The 22406-nt window shown below is 41.3% G+C and overlaps 1 protein-coding gene across 3 annotated transcripts in view; it reads left to right on the top strand.

Moving 5' to 3' along the window:
- ano2b (anoctamin 2b) overlaps positions 1-22406 on the top strand; it is a 99908-nt gene that overhangs the window by 63515 nt on the left and 13987 nt on the right. For all 3 annotated transcript variants that reach the window (XM_029125224.2, XM_029125222.2, XM_029125223.2), the window contains 5 exons: positions 14021-14095; positions 14400-14601; positions 16563-16674; positions 17606-17663; positions 19643-19743. In XM_029125224.2, coding sequence (XP_028981057.2) covers positions 14021-14095; positions 14400-14601; positions 16563-16674; positions 17606-17663; positions 19643-19743 — 548 coding nt within the window. The remainder of the gene's footprint in view (positions 1-14020; positions 14096-14399; positions 14602-16562; positions 16675-17605; positions 17664-19642; positions 19744-22406) is intronic.

Here is a 22406-nt window from a genome sequence, read left to right as displayed (position 1 = left end):
ACTGCGTCCTTCAGGCTAAAGACAGGGAACATCCGGCTTATCAGCACACAACTCAAAAGCCATCATCCGTGATGGTATGGGGGTGCATTAGTGCACATGGCATGGGTGACTTGCACATCTGTGAAGACACCATTAATGCTGAACAATACAGGTTTTGGAACAAGACGTTGCCATCCAGATGACATATTTTTCAGGGAAGGCTTTGCCTAGTACAAGTGTTGCCTATTTCAACAAGACGATGCCAAACCACATCCATAGTTGGAGTCCGGGTGCTAAACTAGTCTGCCTGCAGTCCAGACCTGACATCCATTAAAACCATTTGGTGTATAATGAAATGAAAAATAGGAGACTCTGAATTGCTGAGCAGCTAAAATCCTATATCAAGCATGAATGGGAATAAATCACACTTTCAAACTGCAACAGTTGGTCTCCTCAGTTCCCCAACAGTTAGTGTTGTTAGAAGGGGTGCAGCACAGTGGTACACATGTCCCTTTCTCAAAGTTTTTGAAACGTTGATGGCATGAAATTCAAAAATCCCTTTCTGCAAAAACAATAACATTTTCAGTTTTAACATTTGATATATTGTCTTTATACTCTTTTCAATTAAATATAGGGCTAAACGATTTGCACATCATTGCATTCTATTTATTTGCATTTTATGCAGCGTCCCTATGTTTTAGAAAATGGGGTTGTAATACATTTGTGCTTTTTCATATATTGGTTGCTATAGACGCGAATTAGTTGTTCATTTGATTAATAATTTTTATACATAGTTGCGTCTGTAGTTAACATGAAAAAGCGTACATTTATTAATCATGCGGATATACACTGATGAGCCAAAACATTATGACCACCTGCCTAAAATGCTCAGATCCTTCAAGTCCTTCTACTTGAGGTTGCCAGGTGAAGTCGCCGTGGATCAGACTTGTTGGTCCAGATCATCCCACAGATGCTAATTCGGATTGAGATCTGGAGAAAGGCCAGGGCAACACCTTGAACCTTTCATCATGTTCCTCAAACCATTCCCAAACAATGTGTGCTGTGTGGCAGGGCGCATTATCCTACTGAAAGAGGCCACTGCCATCAGGAAATACCATTGCCATGAAGGGGTGCACCTGGTCTGCAACAATGTTTAAGTAGGTGGTACGTGTCCAATTGACATCCACATGAATGCCCGGACCAGGGTTTGCCAGCAGAACATTGTCTAGAACATCACACTCCCTCCACCGGCTTGTCATTTTCCCACAGTGCATCCTGGCGCCATCACCTCCCCAGGTACATGGCCGTCCACATGATGTAAAAGAAAGTGGGACTGATGGGATCAGGCGACCTTTTCCTTGCTCCAAGGTCCAGTTCTGACACTTGTGTGCCCATTGTAGGTGCTTTTGATGGTGGTCTGGGGGGTCATCATGGGCACTCTGACCGGTCTGCAGCTACGCAGCCCCATACACAGCAGGGTGTGATGCATTGTGTTTTGTGACCCATTCCTCCCAAAACCACAGTAGACCTTCTGTTGTTTCAGACCAGACAAGATAGCAGTCTTTGCCAACACACATCAATGAGCGTTGGGCGCCCAACACCCTGTCGCCGGTCTGTGGTTTGTCCCTCCTCGGACCACTGTCAGTAGGTACTGACCACTGCTGACTGGGAGCACCCACAAGCCTTGCCGTTTGTGAGATGCTCTGACCCAGTCGTCTGGCTATAACAATTAGGCCCTTGTCAAATTTGCTCAGGTCTTTACTCCTGCTCATTTCTCCTGCATCCATGACATTGACTATGAGAACTGATTGTTTACCATCTGTCTATTCAGTCCTTGTTGTGTGCCCTTGTTGGGGGATGAGTATTATTCGCTACACCTGTCAGGGGTCATATGCTTTTGCTCTTCAGTGTAAAACACAAGCAGTATTTCATACTAGCCAATTGTTTATTGTGTTGTTGTATATGTGGTTAAACATTTTCATTCTGTGCATTACCTTGGAAACTTCACAAAAGGAACTCAGCTACGCCTCCCTTCCTGCAAACTGTTTAAACAAATGCAACAATTGTCAAGATGCTGCAGGCATATTGCACACAACAATATTACCCAGATACTGTAACCTATATTTTCTTAAAAATGGTAAGTCATTTCTATGTCATCTCTGTGTAATGTAGAGAAATACTGTCTCTGCACACCAAGCAGAATAGAATAAGGTTTCAAATTTAAAGCACAATACAATCTAAAAAGTAGCTTGTTACATAATGTAGCGCTCATGCCCAGTTTGTCAGAAATGAAGCAGGTGATTTAGATTTTATTGGTTCCATATGCAATAATCTATTCTTAGAGTGTATAAGAATTTGTCCATTAGAAAGTATTTTTGGTGAGGTAGGGCTGAAGTACAAGTGTTGGGTTGATGATTGTTTTAAAATCATTTGCTCCTGAAAACTGAAGTGGTGAATTCACTGCCCCATACTACAGCTGGTCAGTTGTGGCCGTAGTTTAAATTCTGGTTGCAGCTTACCCACAATGCACTGGGCTGTTGCATGGAGCGAACTGGCAACACTCATCACCACTAGTGCTGATGCCTGTAGTTACATATAACCTTAATAGGCAGTTCTAGGTATTTATAACCTTAATAGGCAGTTCTAGGTATTTATAACCTTAATAGGCAGTTCTAGGTATTTTTGTTTTAGATTCCGTCTCTCACAGTTGAAGTGTACCTATGATAAAAATTACAGACCTTTACATGCTTTGTAAGTGGGAAAACCTGCAAAATGAGCAGTGTATGAAATACTTGTTCTCCCCACTTTATATGACCCTAATAGACAGTTCTAGGTATATATAACCTTCATAGGCAGTTTGCCCTAACTGCTCTTGTAAATCTCTCTGGATAAGATTGGGGACAAGAGAGGAGGGAGAGGTTGGGCATCTCAGGAACGGTCATAATGTGAAACCACTGAAAAAAAGGAGAACAAGAGAAATAGTTATCAAAGACATGGAGGCCCAGGAGATGTAGAGATGAGATAGCGGTAGGAGTATGTTCTCTCCTGAGGTTGAACCATTTAAAATCCTAACCTATTTCACTTCCCGTCTTTGCCTGCCTGCCTCTTACTGTACCCCAAGTGAGGGAGAGTTAATTCTGCCACCTCCTCCCCGGACATTCAAACGCACTCTATGCTGTGTGTGTCGGGCTGTGTGTGTGTGTCGGGCTGTGTTAGGTTGTTAGGTTCTGTGTGTGTCTGTGTGGGTGTGTGTGTGTTGGGCTGTGTTAGGTTGTTAGGTTCTGTGTGTGTCTGTGTGGGTGTGTGTGTGTCGGGCTGTGTGTGTGTCTGTGTGTGTCGGGCTGTGTTAGGTTGTTAGGTTCTGTGTGTGGGTGTGTGTGTCGGGCTGTGTTCTGTGTGTGTCTGTGTGGGTGTGTGTGTGTGTGTTGGGCTGTGTTAGGTTGTTAGGTTCTGTGTGTGTGGGTGTGGGTGTGTCGGGCTGTGTGTGTGTGGGTGTGTGTGTCGGGCTGTGTTAGGTTGTTAGGTTCTGTGTGTGTCTGTGTGGGTGTGGGTGTGTGTGTGTCGGGCTGTGTTAGGTTGTTAGGTTCTGTGTGTGTGTGTGTGTGTGTGTGTGTGTGTGTGTGTCGGGTGTTTGCACATTAGCATGTAGCATGTCATAGCACATTGCATGTTATAGCATATGGGCGGTTGTGTCTATGTGTGTGTATAATGACTTAATACCGTTATTGCACAACATGATAGTGCTATATCAAAATAATGTTGTGGAAAGTTTACAATATTCCGTTTATTTTGTGGAGAGACTCGTCCATTGGCTGTGTGGCTTAGTTGTTTGATTTAGAGCCCACTTGAAACCACTATAGAATGATCATATTTCATTGGCCTGTTGCCCTGTCACATGCAAGTGTGAGCTCAACGAGTCCACTACATGAACATACCCTGTGGAGCATACCATGTGACGTGCATACTTCAACAGTGTGTGAGTGAAGAGAGAGACAGCGAAATGAGTCAGGGGAGCGAAAGAAAAGAAAGGACAGAAAGAGAGAGCGAAGCGAGTCAAAGGACCGAAAGAAAAGAGAGGACAGAAAAGTAAGAAGATGAGTGTTGAAACAACAGATCGAAGAGGAAACAGTTGTTGCCCAAAAGTTACGTGATGAACTGTGACTGTAATTTTGATCCATGTCACAAAAGGAATTATAAAATGTGTATCCAAAATAAATATTAACATCTTGGCATTAAATGGAGTCAAGAGTTTAGAAGATTGCGGGATAAAGAAGTAATGAGTCTTCGATATTTGCTATAGAGGCAATGCTTCTAAATTGCCTTAGCACTAGATTTGAGATTTTATCAATTTAAAACATCTCAAATTATGTACACGCTGCCAAGAAATGGAGTAGGAACATTTACATAGGCCCGAAACACCGGATTCTTCTAGCAAACAGCGTTCAGATTCCCTTTGCTGTAGCCTACAAGGCTTTGTGTAACTAGTTTGCAGTCATTTGTTTTGATGTTTTCTAAATGATTTTGTTTTAAGTGTTGATTAGGTATCATGTCTAAAAAGCCAATACCTGTGATTGGCCCTGTTTGAGAGTTGACAAGCAGTCCTCTGCTGTAGAGACTAAACTTGGGGGCTTATCTTAAGAAAAACTTTTGATTCAACTTTGTCATTGAACAGTACAAGTACAGTATAACAAAATGCTGTTAGCATCTAACCAGAAGTGCAAATAGAAGAGGGCAGAAAATATAAGTATAATGTATGTACAAGTGGGATTTATAGATGTGCAATGAAGGCAAATGCAAGTGCAAATGGCAGTTTTTTTGTTTTAGAATTTCAAAATGAATATTGGTATTACAATATTCATGATCACTATCGCTAATATATCACAACCCTAGTGTAGGTGTTTGTGGGTGGGTGTGTTTTTAGCTAGTTGGGGTTTTAAATGCTATGTAAAATGTGTGTGAAGGGTAAAGGGTTATACTCAAAGGTAACTACAGGACTGAACGTCTAACATGAAAACAGTTTCTTGGTCATGTGATGTTCGCTTCCCCCGAGTCACCCCCAAGATTAAATGAGGCCCGATACAGCGTAGCAGGATTTTAACTTGTATTAACAAGGGAAACCCATGAAAACAAAGGTGGCTTTTATAGCGCAAACCAAGATAAGTCCAGGAAAGCTGTGCTTCTTTCTACTACATCTTCCCTTACTCACTCCGATGGTCCACTAGCTAAAGGTTTGGCATTTGTCTCAGGTTCCTTAAGCGTGTGTCTCGGTTTCTCCTTCCTCCTCCTTTCGTGTGAGCCGGGTTGTTCCTGCTTATGAAGGGAGGCAGAAGATGATCAAAGGACGGGCAGGTGTAGGTAATTAGCCCAGTCAGAGTTACCTGTGATAACCATTCCTGTCATCAGATCGCCCTGAGCTCAGGTCGGCCACAGATCCAACACAGTAATATACGTTTTCCATTTGAAAATCTAAGAAGTAGACTAAGATTTTAATATGGAGTCCACGATACGTCACAGCTTTAAAGGTGCACTCAGCGATTTGACACTGACGCAGGAATTATAGTGAGTCAAATAACTGAAATTATTCTATTTGTGGCAAATTGTAGTTGATTCCATCGGTTTGCTGGCTGGATAGTAAATCAATCAATGAAATGTTACATTTCTTGACTCTTATGTCACCAGGTAAGCCTGTTTTACTTAAGCATTTGTCACAAAGTGCTTATACAGAAACACAGTCTGAGAAAATGTTGCTTGTACTAAACAAGACAATCTTCTGAAAACAAGGAACCGTCTGATTCCTTTGCATTGAAATTTTAATGGACCGCTCTAAACTTGTTGGATTCGTTTAGTTAACCGCAAACAAAATGTAGCAGTACAACTCCGAGATTGCTTTTTAATGCTATATAAAAATCCCTTGGTCAGGTATGAATGGGTTGAAAAATTAGACCTATGGAGCTATAAGTAAGGTGATATGATGCAGATCTCCTCCACCTACCACTCATGGACACACATCTCCCAAATGAAAAACCATGAAACCATGAGCTGCTACAGTTAAACGGCCACTGTTACCCTCTCCTGCGTGTTCAGCCTGTAAGCCCAAGAGACCACAGTCAGGGCTGGCCCAGGACGTTCTTCCACCTCCCCCACACACACACTCCTCAGAATATTTTTTGCAATGCTGTTAGAAAATAATCGCAAGGACTTGTGTGATATCTAACCATCATCCATGACATCATAAATACCTGTGTGATATCTAACCAACCATGACATCATAGATACCCGTGTGATATCTAACCATCAACCATGACATCATAGATACTGTGTGATATCTAACCATCAACCATGAAATCATAGATACCCGTGTTATATCTAACCATCAACCATGACATCAAAGATACTGTGTGATATCTAACCATCATCCATGACATCACTGATACCCGTGTTATATCTAACCATCAACCATGACATCATAGATACTGTGTGATATCTAACCATCAACCATGACATCATAGATACCTGTGTTATATCTAAGCATCGACCATGACATCATAGATACCCGTGTGATATCTAAGCATCGACCATGACATCATAGATACCCGTGTGATATCTAAGCATCGACCATGACATCATAGATACCCGTGTGATATCTAAGCATCGACCATGACATCATAGATACCCGTGTGATATCTAAGCATCGACCATGACATCATAGATACCCGTGTGATATCTAAGCATCTAAGGAGGTTCTACCGACACAGAAAAATGTAAGCTTCAACTTCTGGCTATGCATTCAATGTACAATAAATAACCCAACAACAGACAGGTTCCCTGAAAGCTGCCTGGTTTAAACAAATAAACCATATATATATATATATATATATATATATATATATACAGGTGCTGGTCATAAAATAAGAATATCATCAAAAAGTGGATTTATTTCAGTAATTCCATTCAAAAAGTGAAACTTGTATAATGTATACATTCATTCCACACAGACTGATATATTTCAAGTGTTTATTTCTTTTAATTTTGATGATTATAACTGACAACTAATGAAAACCCCAAATTCAGTATCTCAGAAAATTAGAATATTTTGAAAAGGTTCAATATTGAAGACACCTGGTGCCACACTCTAATCAGCTAATTAACCCAAAACTCCTGCAAAGGCATTTACATGGTCTCTCAGTCTAGTTCTGTAGGCTACACAATCATGGGGAAGACTTCTGACTTGACAGCTGTCCAAAAGACAACCATTGACACCTTGCACAAGGAGGGCAAGACACAAAAGGTCATTGCTAAAGAGGCTGGCTGTTCACAGAGCTCTGTGTCCAAGCACATTAATAGAGAGGCGAAGGGAAGGAAAAGATGTGGTAGAAAAAAAGTGTACAAGCAATAGGGATAACCGCACCCTGGAGAGGTTTGTGAAACAAAACCCATTCAAAAATGTGGGGGAGATTCACAAAGAGTGGACTGCAGCTGGAGTCAGTGCTTCAAGAACCACCACGCACAGACGTGTGCAAGACATGGGTTTCAGCTGTCGCATTCCTTGTGTCAAGCCACTCTTGAACAAGACACAGCGTCAGAAGCGTCTCGCCTGGCCTAAAGACAAAAAGGACTGGACTGCTGCTGAGTTATGTTCTCTGATGAAAATACATTTTGCATTTCCTTTGGAAATCAAGGTCCCAGAGTCTAGAGGTAGAGAGGAGAGGCACATAATCCACATTGCTTGAAGTCCAGTGTAAAGTTTCCACAGTCAGTGATGGTTTGGGGTGCCATGTCATCTGCTGGTGTTGGTCCACTGTGTTTTCTGAGGTCCAAGGTCAACACAGCCGTCTACCAGGAAGTTTTAGAGCACTTCATGCTTCCTGCTGCTGACCAACTTTATGGAGATGGCACCTGCACACAGTGCCAAAGCTACCAGTACCTGGTTTAAGGACCATGGTAGCCCTGTTCTTCATTGGCCAGCAAACTCGCCAGACCTTAACCCTATAGAAAATCTATGGGGTATTGTGAAGAGGAAGATGCGATACACCAGACCCAACAATGCAGAAGAGCTGAAGGCCACTATCAGAGCAAACCTGGGCTCTCATAACACCTGACCAGTGCCACAGACTGATCGACTCCATGCCACGCCGCATTGCTGCAGTAATTCAGGCAAAAGGAGCCCCACCTAAGTATTGAGTGCTGTACATGCTCATACTTTTCATGTTCATACTTTTCAGTTGGCCAACATTTCTAAAAATAATTTTTTGTATTGGTCTTAAGTAATATTAAAATTTTCTGAGATACTGAATTTGGGATTTTCATTAGTTGTCAGTTATAATCATCACAATTAAAAGAAATAAACATTTGAAACCTGTGTATATATATAGTCCTTCGCAGGCATTTTAGAGATTGTTAGATTCCCATTTGCCCCTTTCTTAACAAAAGGGAATGTGATGTCCTCACTTAATTTGAGTACTGGTTTTAACCAAACACACCAAGCCCTTCCCAGGCACGGATTAATTTAATCAGTGCGTTCGATAGTTGGCTATACTGATATCTATGGAGAGCATAATTGTCTGTCAAACAAGAAGGTGTACCACTTATTTTTTGGAATAGAAAGATATATATATATATTCCAATTATATATTTAATTCTATGATATGATGATAATGTATCCTATGCGATCACTCTCTAACCCTGCATCAGGGATGGACAATGTTGCTGTCACTTCACAGCCAACTACCTATAGTAGGAACCCCAATGTCTTTATGATAAGCCGCCTGTTATCCCCCATGGCACCATCCCATAGTTGTTACAATTACAATAGAAATAGCACTATTATATTACATATTTATTGTATATTTTTATATTCCCGTAGAACTGTTAAAAAATTATATCATATGAGCTTTAGAAACAAGTGCTTTCGTAAATGCATGGTTGGTATAGTTTCGCTGGAGCAGTGTAAAATAAGCATTACGTTAATTGACCCAGCCTTACGAAATTTTGTTTATTTACATATCGAATTTGATTTTCCAACATCGGCCTTGCTTTTCAGAGGTGGCAAGAAATTTGAAACCTGCATGGGCTAAAAACAGACACAGAGCTTGCTTTCCTATTACTAAACAGGTAAAATACACTGTTTCGATGTGATAACTTCTGACAGCAAGATAGATATTTTACATCCATTGATTTGTTTTGGGGTATGCAGCATTGCACTTCCATCTGGTTACTTCATAGCTAGCTTGCTATCTAGTTCACTAGCTAAAGCTGTTCTGTCAAATGTTACATACTGAGCCTTTAACAACTGGCTGTAGGGCCTAATACCACCTATTACTCTACTGTTGATTTGGTTTGGGACAGGTCCCCTGTGCTTCCTGCCATTAACAATATTCTCGATTACTTTGCTGATGTAGAGGGAGAGATTGTTGTACTGACAACACAATGCTAGATCACTTGCCTGTAGACTGACTCCTCATTGTTGACCTGGGGAGACCAGTGTTCAGAATTGGAGTGTTGAGGGCACCTGGGGAGACCAGTGTTCAGAATCAGGGAGTGTTGAGGGCACCTGGGGAGACCAGTGTTCAGAATCGGGGAGTGTTGAGGGCACCTGGGGAGACCAGTGTTCAGTCTCGGAGTGTTGAGGACACCTGGGGAGACCAGTGTTCAGTGTCGGAGTGTTGAAGACACCTGGGGAAACCAGTGTTCAGTGTCAGGGAGTGTTTAGGACACCTGGGGAGACCCGTGTCCAGTGTCAGAGTAAAGAGGGGAGGGGAAACTTTTTGGCTCAGTGGCCACATCAGAAATTTAAAATGAAATTGAGGGCCCCATTTGCTTTGTAATTTCTTGACATCTTTTTTTTGTATTTTTTTTTAAAACTTTTATTTAACCAGGGAGGCAGTATGCCCTGGGAACTATAATCCAAGAATAAAACAATTAAATACAAAATACATACAATTTACATACAGACTGACATTAGCCATCTCAATCTATTAAAACACATTTCTCACTATAAAAATCTAACTTTTCTTTTTTTAAATTGGCATATGAACACAGAGTCATCCAAACGAAACTCCAATTGGATAATATTCCACACATGAGGTGCTTAATATGAAAAGGCAGATCTACCCAACTCAGTAGTTACAAAAGGTGTCTTACACTAACCAAACGAAGGGCACTATGAGAAACTGAATCAAGCAACTTCAGAAGAATCTGATGCACTTTGGTATATTGTATCACCATAGACAAACACAGGCATGAAAGTTGACTGAACATTTCTTTTCCTGTTTGCCAGAGAAAAACAAGATTTCTATAGAAGAATACCACTTTGCACTTAAGCTTCTTAACAAGCTCATTTGTAAGTTTCTTAGAGGGATAGTTCCAAAAATCTTATTTCGGTGACAGTCCCCTTACTCCCAGTTTTCCTTCAGGCACATTTATACAGTAGAGTCTGGGAGTAGAGTGTTGAGGACAATCCTCGGGAGACCAGTGTTAAGAGTCAGTGAAGAAGAGATGTTGCTGCGTTTTGTGTAGCCTTTGGTCGGAGGTCAGAAAGTGCAATATCCAAGTGTGTTGTCCAGACCCACATCATACTGGACAACACACTTGGTTGAGGGTTAGGTTTCTACTGGCCCGTTTGTCTCTGCTGGCCTCTGTTGGTGTCTGCTGGTCTCTGTGGGTTTCAGTTGTGCTGGTGGCTTTCTACAGTTCTATATTCATCTCTACTGTATTATATGGTAACATTGATTTCTACAGTTCTATATTCGTCTCTACTGTATTATATGGTAACATATTGATTTCTACAGTTCTATATTCGTCTCTACTGTATTATATGGTAACATATTGATTTCTACAGTTCTATATTCGTCTCTACTGTATTATATGGTAACATATTGATTTCTACAGCATTCTGTGGTTCTACGCTTTATTCTAGGCCAGGGATTTCTAAACAGATCCACTGAGGGCCGAGTGTCTGTGGGTTTTTGGTTCCCAGTTCACACCTAAACAACCAGGTCAGGGTAGAAACTAACCAATTAGTGACCTAATTAGTCAATCAAGTACAAGGTGAGAGCAAAAACCTACAGACACACACTGAACTGTGATAATATCCTATATTATACTGGGCTCTGGTTATATCCTATATTATACTGAACTGTGATTATATCCTATATTATACTGGGCTCTGGTTATATCCTATATTATACTGCACTTTGTTGTTCTGTATCGATCTCCACTGGAATCTGTGGTTCTATACTGTTTTCTACTGAACTTTACAGTTGTATAGGATTCTCAAGTGGATTCTATAGTTCTATATTGTTCTTTAGTGGACTCTCCTGTTCTGTATTGCACTTTAGCACTCTACTGGACTTTATTGTGATCTACAAGATTCTCCTGTTCTTTTGTGGTCTCCAGAGGTTTGGACCATTCTCTAATGGTACTCTTCTCCATTCTATACTGTTTTCTAATGGTTGCTACCAGAGGCAGTTGTAGTGATTTGGGGGCCCTAGGCAGAGACTGGTTGAGGCCCCTAAATTATGCATTTCTTTACCTTCTAAGCCATACCAACCAAAATTTGGACATACTTTCTTTTTTTTATGGTTGATTGGAAATGCCGCTTCCTAAGACACTTGCATTGCTGCCCCTTTCTGAAGAGAGTAAATCTAGAAGTAGAAAAAGTATTTAATTAAGGATATAGGCTGCCATATTAGCAACAACTACAGTAAGTCATGTTGTTCAACTACAGAGAAGCACCTAGTCATGTTGTTTAACTACAAACCCGATTCCAAAAAGGTTGGGACACTGTACAATTGTGAATAAAAACAGAATGCAATGATGTGGAAGTTTAAAATTTCAATATTTTATTCAGAATACAACATAGATGACATATCAAATGTTTAAACTGAGAAAATGTATCACTTTGATTTAAAATTTCATGGCATCAACACATCTCAAAAAAGTTGGGACAAGGCCATGTCTGTGTGGCATCCCTTCTTCTTTTTAGAACAGACTGCAAATGTCTGGGGACTGAGGAGACAAGTTGCTCAAGTTTATGAATAGGAATGTTGTCCCATTCTTGTCTAATACAGGCTTCTAGTTGCTCAACTGTCTTAGGTCTTCTTTGTCGCACCTTCCTTTTTATGATGCGCCAAATGTTTTCTATGGGTGAAAGATCTGGACGGCAGGCTGGCCATTTCAGTACTCGGATCCTTCTTCTATGCAACCATGACATTGTAATTGATGCAGTATGTGGTCTGGCATTGTCATGTTGGAAAATGCAAGGTCTTCCCTGAAAGAGACGATGTCTGGATGGGAGCATATGTTGTTCTAGAACTTGGATATAATTGTCAGCATTGATGGTGCCTTTCCAGATGTGTAGGCTGCCCATGCCACACACACTCATGCAACCCCATACCATCAGAGATGCAGGCTTCTGAACTGGGCGCTGATAACAACTTTGGTTGTCCTTGTCCTCTTTTGTCCAGATGACATGGCGTCCCAGTTTTCCAAAATGAACTTCAAATTTTGATTTGTCTGACCACAGAACACTTTTCCACTTTGCCACAGTCCATTTTAAATGATCCTTGGCCCAGAGAAAACACCTGCACTTCTGGATCCTGTTTAGATACGGCTTCTTTTTTGACCTATAGAGTTTTAGCCGGCAATGGCGAATGGCACGGTGGATTGTGTTCACCGACAATGTTACTGGAAGTATTCCTGAGCCCATGTTGTGATTTCCATTACAGTATCATTCCTGTATGTGATGCAGTGCCGTCTGAGGGCCCGAAGATAACGGGCATCCAGTATGGTTTTCCGGCCTTGACCCTTACGTACAGAGATTGTTCCAGATTCTCTGAATCTTTGGATGATATTATGCACTGTAGATGATAACTTCAAACTCTTTGAAATTTTTCTCTGAGAAACTCCTTTCTGATATTGCGGCACTATTTTTCGACGCAGCATTGGGGGAATTGTTGACCCTCTGCCCATCTTGACTTCTGAGAGACACTGCCACTCTGAGAGGCTCTTTTTATACCCAATCATGTTGCCAATTTACATAATAAGTTGCAAATTGGTCCTCCAGCTGTTCCTTATCTGTACATTTAACTTTTCTGGCCTCTTATTGCTACCTGTCCCAACTTTTTTGGAATGTGTAGTAGCTCTCATGAAATCCAAAATGAGCCAATATTTGGCATGACATTACAAAATGTCTCACTTTCAACATTCAATATGTAATCTATATTCTATTGTGAATTAAATATAAGTTTATGAGATTTGTTAATTATTCCATTCCATTTTTACTCACAATTTTTACAGTGTCCCAACTTTTTTCGAATCGGTTTGTACAGTGAAGCACCTAGTCATGTTGTTTAACTACATATATGTAATATTTTTTTACATTTTATTTAGAATTTTCCCCGGGGCCCCAGGCATTCTGGGACCCTAGGCAGCTGCCTACTTTGCCTGATGGTAGCGCCGCCTCTGGTCGCTACCAGACTCTTGTTTTCTGCTGGACTACTGTTCTATACTGCTCTCTACTGGATTCTATGATTATATACTTTTCTCTATTGGATGTTATGGTTCTATAGTGGTCTCTACTGAACTATTTTGGTGCCTGATTCTATAGTTCTATACTTTTCTGTATTGGAATATGTGGTTCTAAGCTGTTGTCTAGTGGACTCTCCTGCTCTATAATGCTCTATAGTTAGTGCTCTACTGTTCTCTAGTATTATCTGTCTGTGTTTGCTGTTCTGTAATGGTCTGTACTGGACTTCTGATTTCTACTGGATTCTACTGTTCTCTACTTGTCTTTAATGATATATATTGGACTCTGATTTCTACTGGATTCTACTGTTCTCTACTTCTCTTTAAAGATATCCATTGGAGTCTGATTTCTACTTGTGCCTAATGATCTTTACTGTTCTGTACGTGTCTAAAGACCTGCTCTTTAATGATCTCTTTTGGTGTCTGCTGTTCCATATTTGTCTTTAATGTTGCTGAACTCTATAAACTTGTAAGGGGATTGTGCTTTTAATGTGTTCATCTTTGCCCTTCGACCTAGACTGGTGAAGTGAAGCTGACTTGGAGGGACCGTCTGCCTGGATACCTCATTAACATCTCGTCCATCCTCTTTATGGTCAGTTCACTATCCCACTCTCCCTCCCACCCATTGTCCCGCCCATTGTCCCGCCCACTGCCCCGCCCACTGTCCCGCAATCAGACCGACCCACAGACCCTCCCACACTCTCAGACATACTCTGCTCTGAATATCAATCTGACAGTCCGCCAGTCCGTCTTAATTCCAAAGGATATAAGTTTACATTATAAAAATGAGTGTAAAACACATAATGAACATTTAAATTGAAGGGTTAGCTTTAGGCTGCACACATTCTTGATATAAGTATTACATCTCCTCCTCTTTCCCCTGTGTTTCCAACTAGTTTGGGCTGACTTTCTCACTGGTGTTCGGTATGATTGTTTATCGGATTGTCTTATCTACTGTCATGGCGATGAGTCCGGACCCCCAGACGAAGTCAAACGTTCGTGTCACTGTCACCGCGACGGCGGTCACCATCAACCTGGTGGTCATTCTGATACTAGACGAGATCTACGGAGCTGTGGCCGTCTGGCTCACCGAACTGGGTAACACATCCCACTCAATGTGGCTAAATTTCCTGTATAACACACCCCTCTCCATGTGGCTACATTACCTGTATAACACACCCCTCTCCATGTGGCTACATTACCTGTATAACACACCCCTCTCCATGTGGCTACATTACCTGTATAACACACCCCTCTCCATGTGGCTACATTACCTGTATAACACACCCCTCTCCATGTGGCTACATTACCTGTATAACACACCCCTCTCCATGTGGCTACATTACCTGTATAACACACCCCTCTCCATGTGGCTACATTACCTGTATAACACACCCCTCTCCATGTGGCTACATTACCTGTATAACACACCCCTCTCCATGTGGCTACATTACCTGTATAACACACCCCTCTCCATGTGGCTACATTACCTGTATAACACACCCCTCTCCATGTGGCTACATTACCTGTATAACACACCCCTCTCCATGTGGCTACATTACCTGTATAACACACCCCTCTCCATGTGGCTACATTAGTGTTGTATTGGGTTGGTCATTATAACATCGTTTATCAGGCTGCTCAGCTTCAGATGACCGGCCTGCAAGGAAATGTTTTTGTAGCACTAATCTCATCTAGTTTACTGCCAGAGCCCAGCACTAACCTAGCACCCAGATTACACACACCCAGCACTAACCTAGCACCCAGATTACACACACCCAGCACTAACCTAGCACCCAGATTACACACACCCAGATTACACACACCCAGCACTAACCTAGGACACAGATTACATACACACATCTAACACTAACCTAGGACACAGATTACACACACATACACACACCCAGCACTAACCTAGGACACAAATTACACACACCCAGCACTAACCTAGCACCCAGATTACACACACCCAGCACTAACCTAGGACACAGATTACATACACACATCTAACACTAACCTAGCACACAGATTACACACACATACACACACCCAGCACTAACCTAGCACCCAGATTACACACACCCAGATTACACACACCCAGCACTAACCTAGGACACAGATTACATACACACATCTAACACTAACCTAGCACACAGATTACACACACATACACACACCCAGCACTAACCTAGGACAGAGATTACATACACACATCTAACACTAACCTAGGACACAGATTATACACACACCCAGCACTAACCTAGGACACAGATCACACACATACACACACCCAGCACTAACCTAGGACCCAGATTACACACATACACACACCCAGCACTAACCTAGGACCCAGATTACACACACACACACATACACACACCCAGCACTAACCTAGGACCCAGATTACACACATACACACACCCAGCACTAACCTAGGACCCAGATTACACACACACACACATACACACACCCAGCACTAACCTAGGACGCAGATTACACACACACACACATACACACACCCAGCACTAACCTAGGACGCAGATTACACATACACACACCCAGCACTAACCTAGGACGCAGATTACACACACACACATACACACACCCAGCACTAACCTAGGACGCAGATTACACACACACACACATACACACACCCAGCACTAACCTAGGACGCAGATTACACACACACAGACATGCAGCCACACATGCACACATTAAACATCTTGGGAGGAAGCATGGGGGAGGGAGGGATGAGTTATAGTGTTATCAACCCTCCCTTTTCCCCCCTCTACCTCCCCCTGTCACCTCCTCCTTTCACCTCCCCTCCACAAATCTTTTTTTATTTCCTCCATTTTACCTTGCCTCCTCTCCTCATCCCCCTCTCCTCATCTGACCTTTATCCATGTCCCCTTTTGCATGTCTTTTCCCCTCTCCATCCCTCTTTCCTCTATTCTTTCCATCTCTTTCTCCTCTCTCCGTCCTTCTCTCCTCTCTTAACATCCATCTATCTTCTGTTAATCCCTTTATTTTCTCCTCATTTATCTTTCCTGTGCCAGAGATTCCAAGAACAGAAAGGGACTTTGAGGAGCGTCTGATCTTGAAGGCTTTCCTCCTGAAGTTTGTGAATGCCTATGCCCCGATCTTCTATGTAGCGTTCTTCAAGGGACGGTACGCACACGCACATCTTTTTATAACCCTTTTTCTCGTGTTTTGATAGCTTTGTATTTCAGTTTTGCTAACTTCTTAGTTGGCTAACAATCACCGTTACACTAGATAGAATTATTTTAAAGGGGCAAAATGTTGAATTGGTTCTCTATGTGGAATCTAGGTGAATTAATGCAATTACATTTCACATTGTACCCAACTCCTTCCAATCCAGTGAGGTACAATTTGTTTTATAATTGACATTTGGTTTCCCCCTTCAACAGCTCTTCGGGCAAGCATTCCGAGACTATGGGAATTAATCTGAGAGACTGAATATATACCAGCCATTACAAACTAAATTTCACCTCGATCGTCAGCTTTAAAAAAACGGAAACATTAAAGTGTTATCTCTTGACACTATTCAGTGTTTTTCTTTTCAATTTAACATACATTTAGTGAACTGTGTGAAATAGAAGCCATCGGTAAATGGGGATTTTTATGTTCCGTGATGATAAAAAGGAGCTGAGCGTGTTTTTTGGCAAAGCTGACGGAAAAGAGAGATATGCAGACTTTTCTTTGGACAGAATATGATTATGTCCTTTAGACTTCATCTGGGTGGGGGCTTTAAACTTTTTTGGTACTTAAGAAGCGTTCCCATAAAAGCCTGCTCCATGTAGCAATCGAATAACCAATTCACTTATTATTTTGAACAATTGGACAAACTTGATCAGTGTCAAGCCAGGCCTGACAACTGAATGAATGTTGTTCTTGAGACCATCCATCACCTTACAAGCTACCAGGTTGAGGAAGCGATCATGTCTAGGACCTCTCATGCTGATGTTTTTCAAAAAATCAGAATCTCCAGGCTGTTCATGTCTGTCCTGGTGCAGTTCATCCTGAAGGTCTGGAAAAGGTCTTCCATCTCTAACTACATTCCCCCGGTGTGTGTTTGCAGGTTTGCAGGCAGGCCAGGAGACTATGTCTATGTGTTTAATGACTACAGGATGGAAGAGGTGAGCAAAGTCTCTGTTTGTTTGTTGAAGGGAGTATATACACTGCCCTCCATAAGTATTGGGACAGTAAAGTGAAAATTTAATTTTTGCTGTAACACTCAAGGCATAGTCAAATCCATTTAATGCAGTTATAGCTGTGAGTCTGCAACCCAATGAAATCACCAATCTCTTGGTGTCACCCTTTTTAAATGCTTTGCCAAGCCTTTACTGCAACTATTTTGAGCGTTGCTTGTTTTGGGGTGTTTCTGACTTAAGTCTCCTCTTCAGCAAGTTAAATGCAAGTTCAATCGGATTTAAATCAGGAGATTGACTTGGCCGGTCTTAAAAGTTCCATCCTTTCATGAGCTCCTTGGTTGCTTTGGAAGTGTCTTGGGTCATTGTTCTGTTGCATTATGAACCGCTGGTTCCAGAGGCAGTCATACCTTCCCATACCCTGACTAGACCCCCAACCTGACTTGACCCCCACCCTGACTTGACCCCCACCATGACATAACCCCCACCCTGACACAACACCCACCCTGACACAACCCCCACCATGACATTGCCTCCATCCTGACTGTACCCCCACCCTGACACTCCCCTCACCCTGACATTGCCTCCACCTTGACACTCCCCTCACCCTGACATTCCCCTCACCCTGACATTCCCCTCACCCTGACATTCCCCTCACCCTGACATTCCCCTCACCCTGACATTGCCTCCACCCTGACATCGCCTCCACCCTGACATTCCCCTCACCCTGACATTCCCCTCACCCTGACATTGCCTCCACCCTGACATTGCCTCCACCTTCTCCACAGACGAGGTGATATGCTTTGTATCATCTGGGGTTCCTTTTTGCCATCCAATAACTTAGTTGATAAAGGTTCTGTCCATAAATAGCACCTTCCAAACTGTTGATTTGGGTCTGACTAACATTTGTGAAATGGTTGTTACTGAGTTCCTCTTTTAGTATCCCAAATTGCTTTCATTTCATAAACAGCTCCCTAGTCTTCATGTTTCCCAAGGCAAAAACAAAGGATGGAACTGAGACAACACTGCTCTCATATGTAAACAATCACTGCAACAGGCAACACCTGATCAGTTAGAAAAACATGTGTGCCAGATATCCCAATATTTATGATCACATAAAATGGGGGGGTGGAACTCTTTAATTGTTTTTGTTAAAATGCATGTTGAAATGGACAGAAATAAAAGGTGGCTTTTTTGCCTCCATTTTTTCCAGCCTGCGTAAGCCGAGCCTACTAAGAAGACCGAATGTCTCTTACTGACTGACTACCCCTTGTTAAATAGCGTAGTAGTTAGAGATGCCTTTCACGTGGGCGACCGTGGTTCGAATCTCAAGGTGGCAACATTTTCTGTTGGGGGCCGGCTGAACTAGACTTGTTTGATCATATTTTCATATGTCTTGAGTGTACAGAGAAAAACAAATATTGAATTTCCTGTTCCAATAAATACGTTTCTTGTTTTAGACTAGGCCAACAGGTAACGGAAGCTCCTAACCAATCAAAAATCTTAGCCAATTAATACCACAGTTGTGCTGACACTCATGCAATGAGTTTGACAACCGTTGATTTAATTGGTTCTGTGTTTTCATTGTTTCTGTGTTTTCATTGGATCTGTGTTTTCATTGGATCATTGGATCTGTGTTTTCATTGGGTCATGACATCTGAGGCTGAATGATCATGTGTTTACCGGATGGAAGTTCCTGACCCAAAAAAGTCTTAAAATATAAATGTCATTTTTTGTGTAATACATTTGTATTCTCTGTGTAATAAATAATAATTTGTAAATATTTATAATACTCTGTAATAAGTTATAATACTCTGAAATAAATGATAATACTCTGAAATAAGGGATAGTACTCTGTAATAAATGATAATATTATAGTTATAATACTCTATAATAAGTTATACTATTCTGTAATAAATGATTAATCATTCTCTGTGTAAAGACTGATTTGCCTTCCGTTCCTCCAGTGTGCTCCAGGAGGCTGTCTTATAGAATTGTGCATCCAGCTCAGTATCATCATGGTGGGGAAGCAGCTCATCCAGAACAACATGTTTGAAATAGGCATCCCGTGAGTACACTCTGACACACACACCCACTCTGTGTTCTGGCTGTGGAGACCATAACAAGTTCTCAAACCGTTTCCACGGTCACCCTCATCTTAGGTCATCATGTGACTTCTGGTTATCTGCTCCATTGAGATTAAATTACACACGCGCAAGCACAGACACACACATAACACAGATATGTACAGATACACACAAACACACACATGCAAACACAGATACACACAAAAAACAGAGATGAGCAGATAAACACACACACGTGCAAACACAGATACACACAAAAAACAGAGATAACTCTTGGGCTTCCCTCAGCCCTTGGGCAAGGAAATCTCCTGTATGGTCTTCCAGGAAAAAAGCTGTTTGCAAACATCCACTCTTCCGCTCTTCAAGCGCACAGTTTGGCTAATGTTCGGCTCGGATGTTCGGCTTGACCATAGGTCCATTGTGCTGGCAAAGTGTGTCACGGTTTGAATCTCCCTTTTCACTCCTTCACGGCATTGAGTACTTCTTTTGCAAGGCAAAATGTATGTAGAATGTATGCTGAATATATGTCGAATACATTTAACTTAATTCAAAATACATTTCAGGTATCAAAATGTATTTCACCTTTTATTCTGAAATGTATTTAAAAATGTATAAATACATTTAACTATATTTAAAATAAATTTCAGCTATTTTTCCGAAATGTATTTGAAAATGTGTAAATACATTTCAGTTTTGTCCAAATGTATTTCACTGTCAACAATGCTCTCATTACAATTGTAATGTATTATAGAAAATACATTACAAAATGTTTTTTGAAGCCCATATTAAAATGCATTTTCCAGGTCCTGTGAACATAAAATGATGAAATGTAATTACCGACGAATTGATTATATCACATTTCGGTGTTGAAACACATTTTATAGATGTGTACATTACCAAAATACATTTAATCTTAGTCAAGTAAACGTGGTAATACCACTACTTGTCTGTCATGTCAACCTAATTCTGTTTGGTGTAGTGGTTAGCGATCCTGACTGTGGAACATAAGGTGGTAGATTTGAAACACCACCTTGCCGATTGTCCGATATGTTTTAAGAATGCATTAAATAAATGTTTTATAAATATATTTAACCAGCCAATTTCAAACATTTTGACATATATTTACCAAATGTATTCAGGAATATATTTTCCAAATGTGTTTGGAAATATATTAAAAATACATTTATTTTCCGTATGGGTTTCCCGCTAATGTATTTTCAGCCAGGCAGTACATACCTGGGATCCAAAGTTTATACCATGTTTTTAAATCCCTGTTTCTCTATTGTCTGAACGAGGAGCATATCCTTGGCGAATCCGTAATTACTAAATCCATAATGTCCCTCCATCTTTTACTTTTCTTCTTGAAAGGGCGTCCACTTGACAATGATGCAACCAGTGTGCTTTGATTCAGACTGGCTGTCGTTTTAGACCTGGCCCGGTGGATGTTGGAGTTTTGCGCTTCTCCATACTTTCACCATATTAGACCACATGGCAGCTTTTTAGGTGGCTACAGAGGTTACTCGTGTTTCCACCTTTTGTAACCACAGACTGCTTGCGTAACTTGATTTTTATTTTTTTTGTTCTGTGTCTGTTGTCTTAAAACCAAACCATGTCCACACTATCGACGTTGCACCTTTTTTAACCACACATTCTTCACCTACTGTGGTAACTGGCTGAGTATCTCTATGACTCTCATCCTCCATTGGGTTTTTCCCACCTCCCAGACTTCTCTGTGTTCCTTCCTGTGTGTTTGTTTGCAACAACATGCTGTGCACGTGTTTTTTTTCCAAGGTTGATAGGGGCCCCTTTAATTCCAAAATGAGAGAATTCTCAGTCATTGCACCTGGTGGAATGACATACATTTGTAAATTAATACATTTAACATAGAAAACTAAAATACCGGTATGGAAGGTAAAAAATTTATCCAAACCGGTACACACTTGAAGACCAGTATATAGTTTTTTTCAGTATACCACCCAGCCCTACTTTCCAGCTACCTAGTTAGGAATTCCAACTTCTGAGCTAGCAAGCTAATAGCCTCACCATATAGAAAACCGAGCTACCCCCTTAATAATGTGGTATTTGCGTGTCTCGCTGGTCAAGGACGCTATCCCAATAAGACATTTCGCTAGCTACTGACAACTATCTAATTCTAAAGACATGAAGGCAATGTTGTTTTAAGCACTTTAGCAATGTCAATGTATTTCCACATCCTGGTGTAGACACTAAACAGCAATGTTTCCATACATGCACTTATATCAGCAAAGTTGTGACAACTGCTGTTGTAAAAAGGGCTTTATAAATAAATTTGATTGATTGATTGATTGATTGATTGAATCTTATAGGCCTCAAAGGGCACATTTGAAGCCCATCTGCACCAGACCTTTTGTTATCTTTGGTGCAAGTGTCTGGGAATGAGATTAAATGGTATCTCAATCTGACTTGTCGGTCCAGCACATCCCACAGATGCTCAATTGGATTGAGATCTGGGGAATTTGTAGGCTAGGGCAACACTTTGAACACATCATCATGTTCCTCAAACCATTCCTGAACAATGTGTGCAGAGTGGCAGGATGAATTATCCTGCTTTAGGGAATACCATTGCCAGGGAGGGGTGCACCTGGTCTGCAGTGATGTTTAGGTA

This window comes from Esox lucius, chromosome 14 (assembly GCF_011004845.1).
Source record: "Esox lucius isolate fEsoLuc1 chromosome 14, fEsoLuc1.pri, whole genome shotgun sequence".
Classification (NCBI taxonomy): domain Eukaryota; kingdom Metazoa; phylum Chordata; class Actinopteri; order Esociformes; family Esocidae; genus Esox; species Esox lucius.
This window is presented reverse-complemented; position numbering and strand designations above follow the sequence as displayed.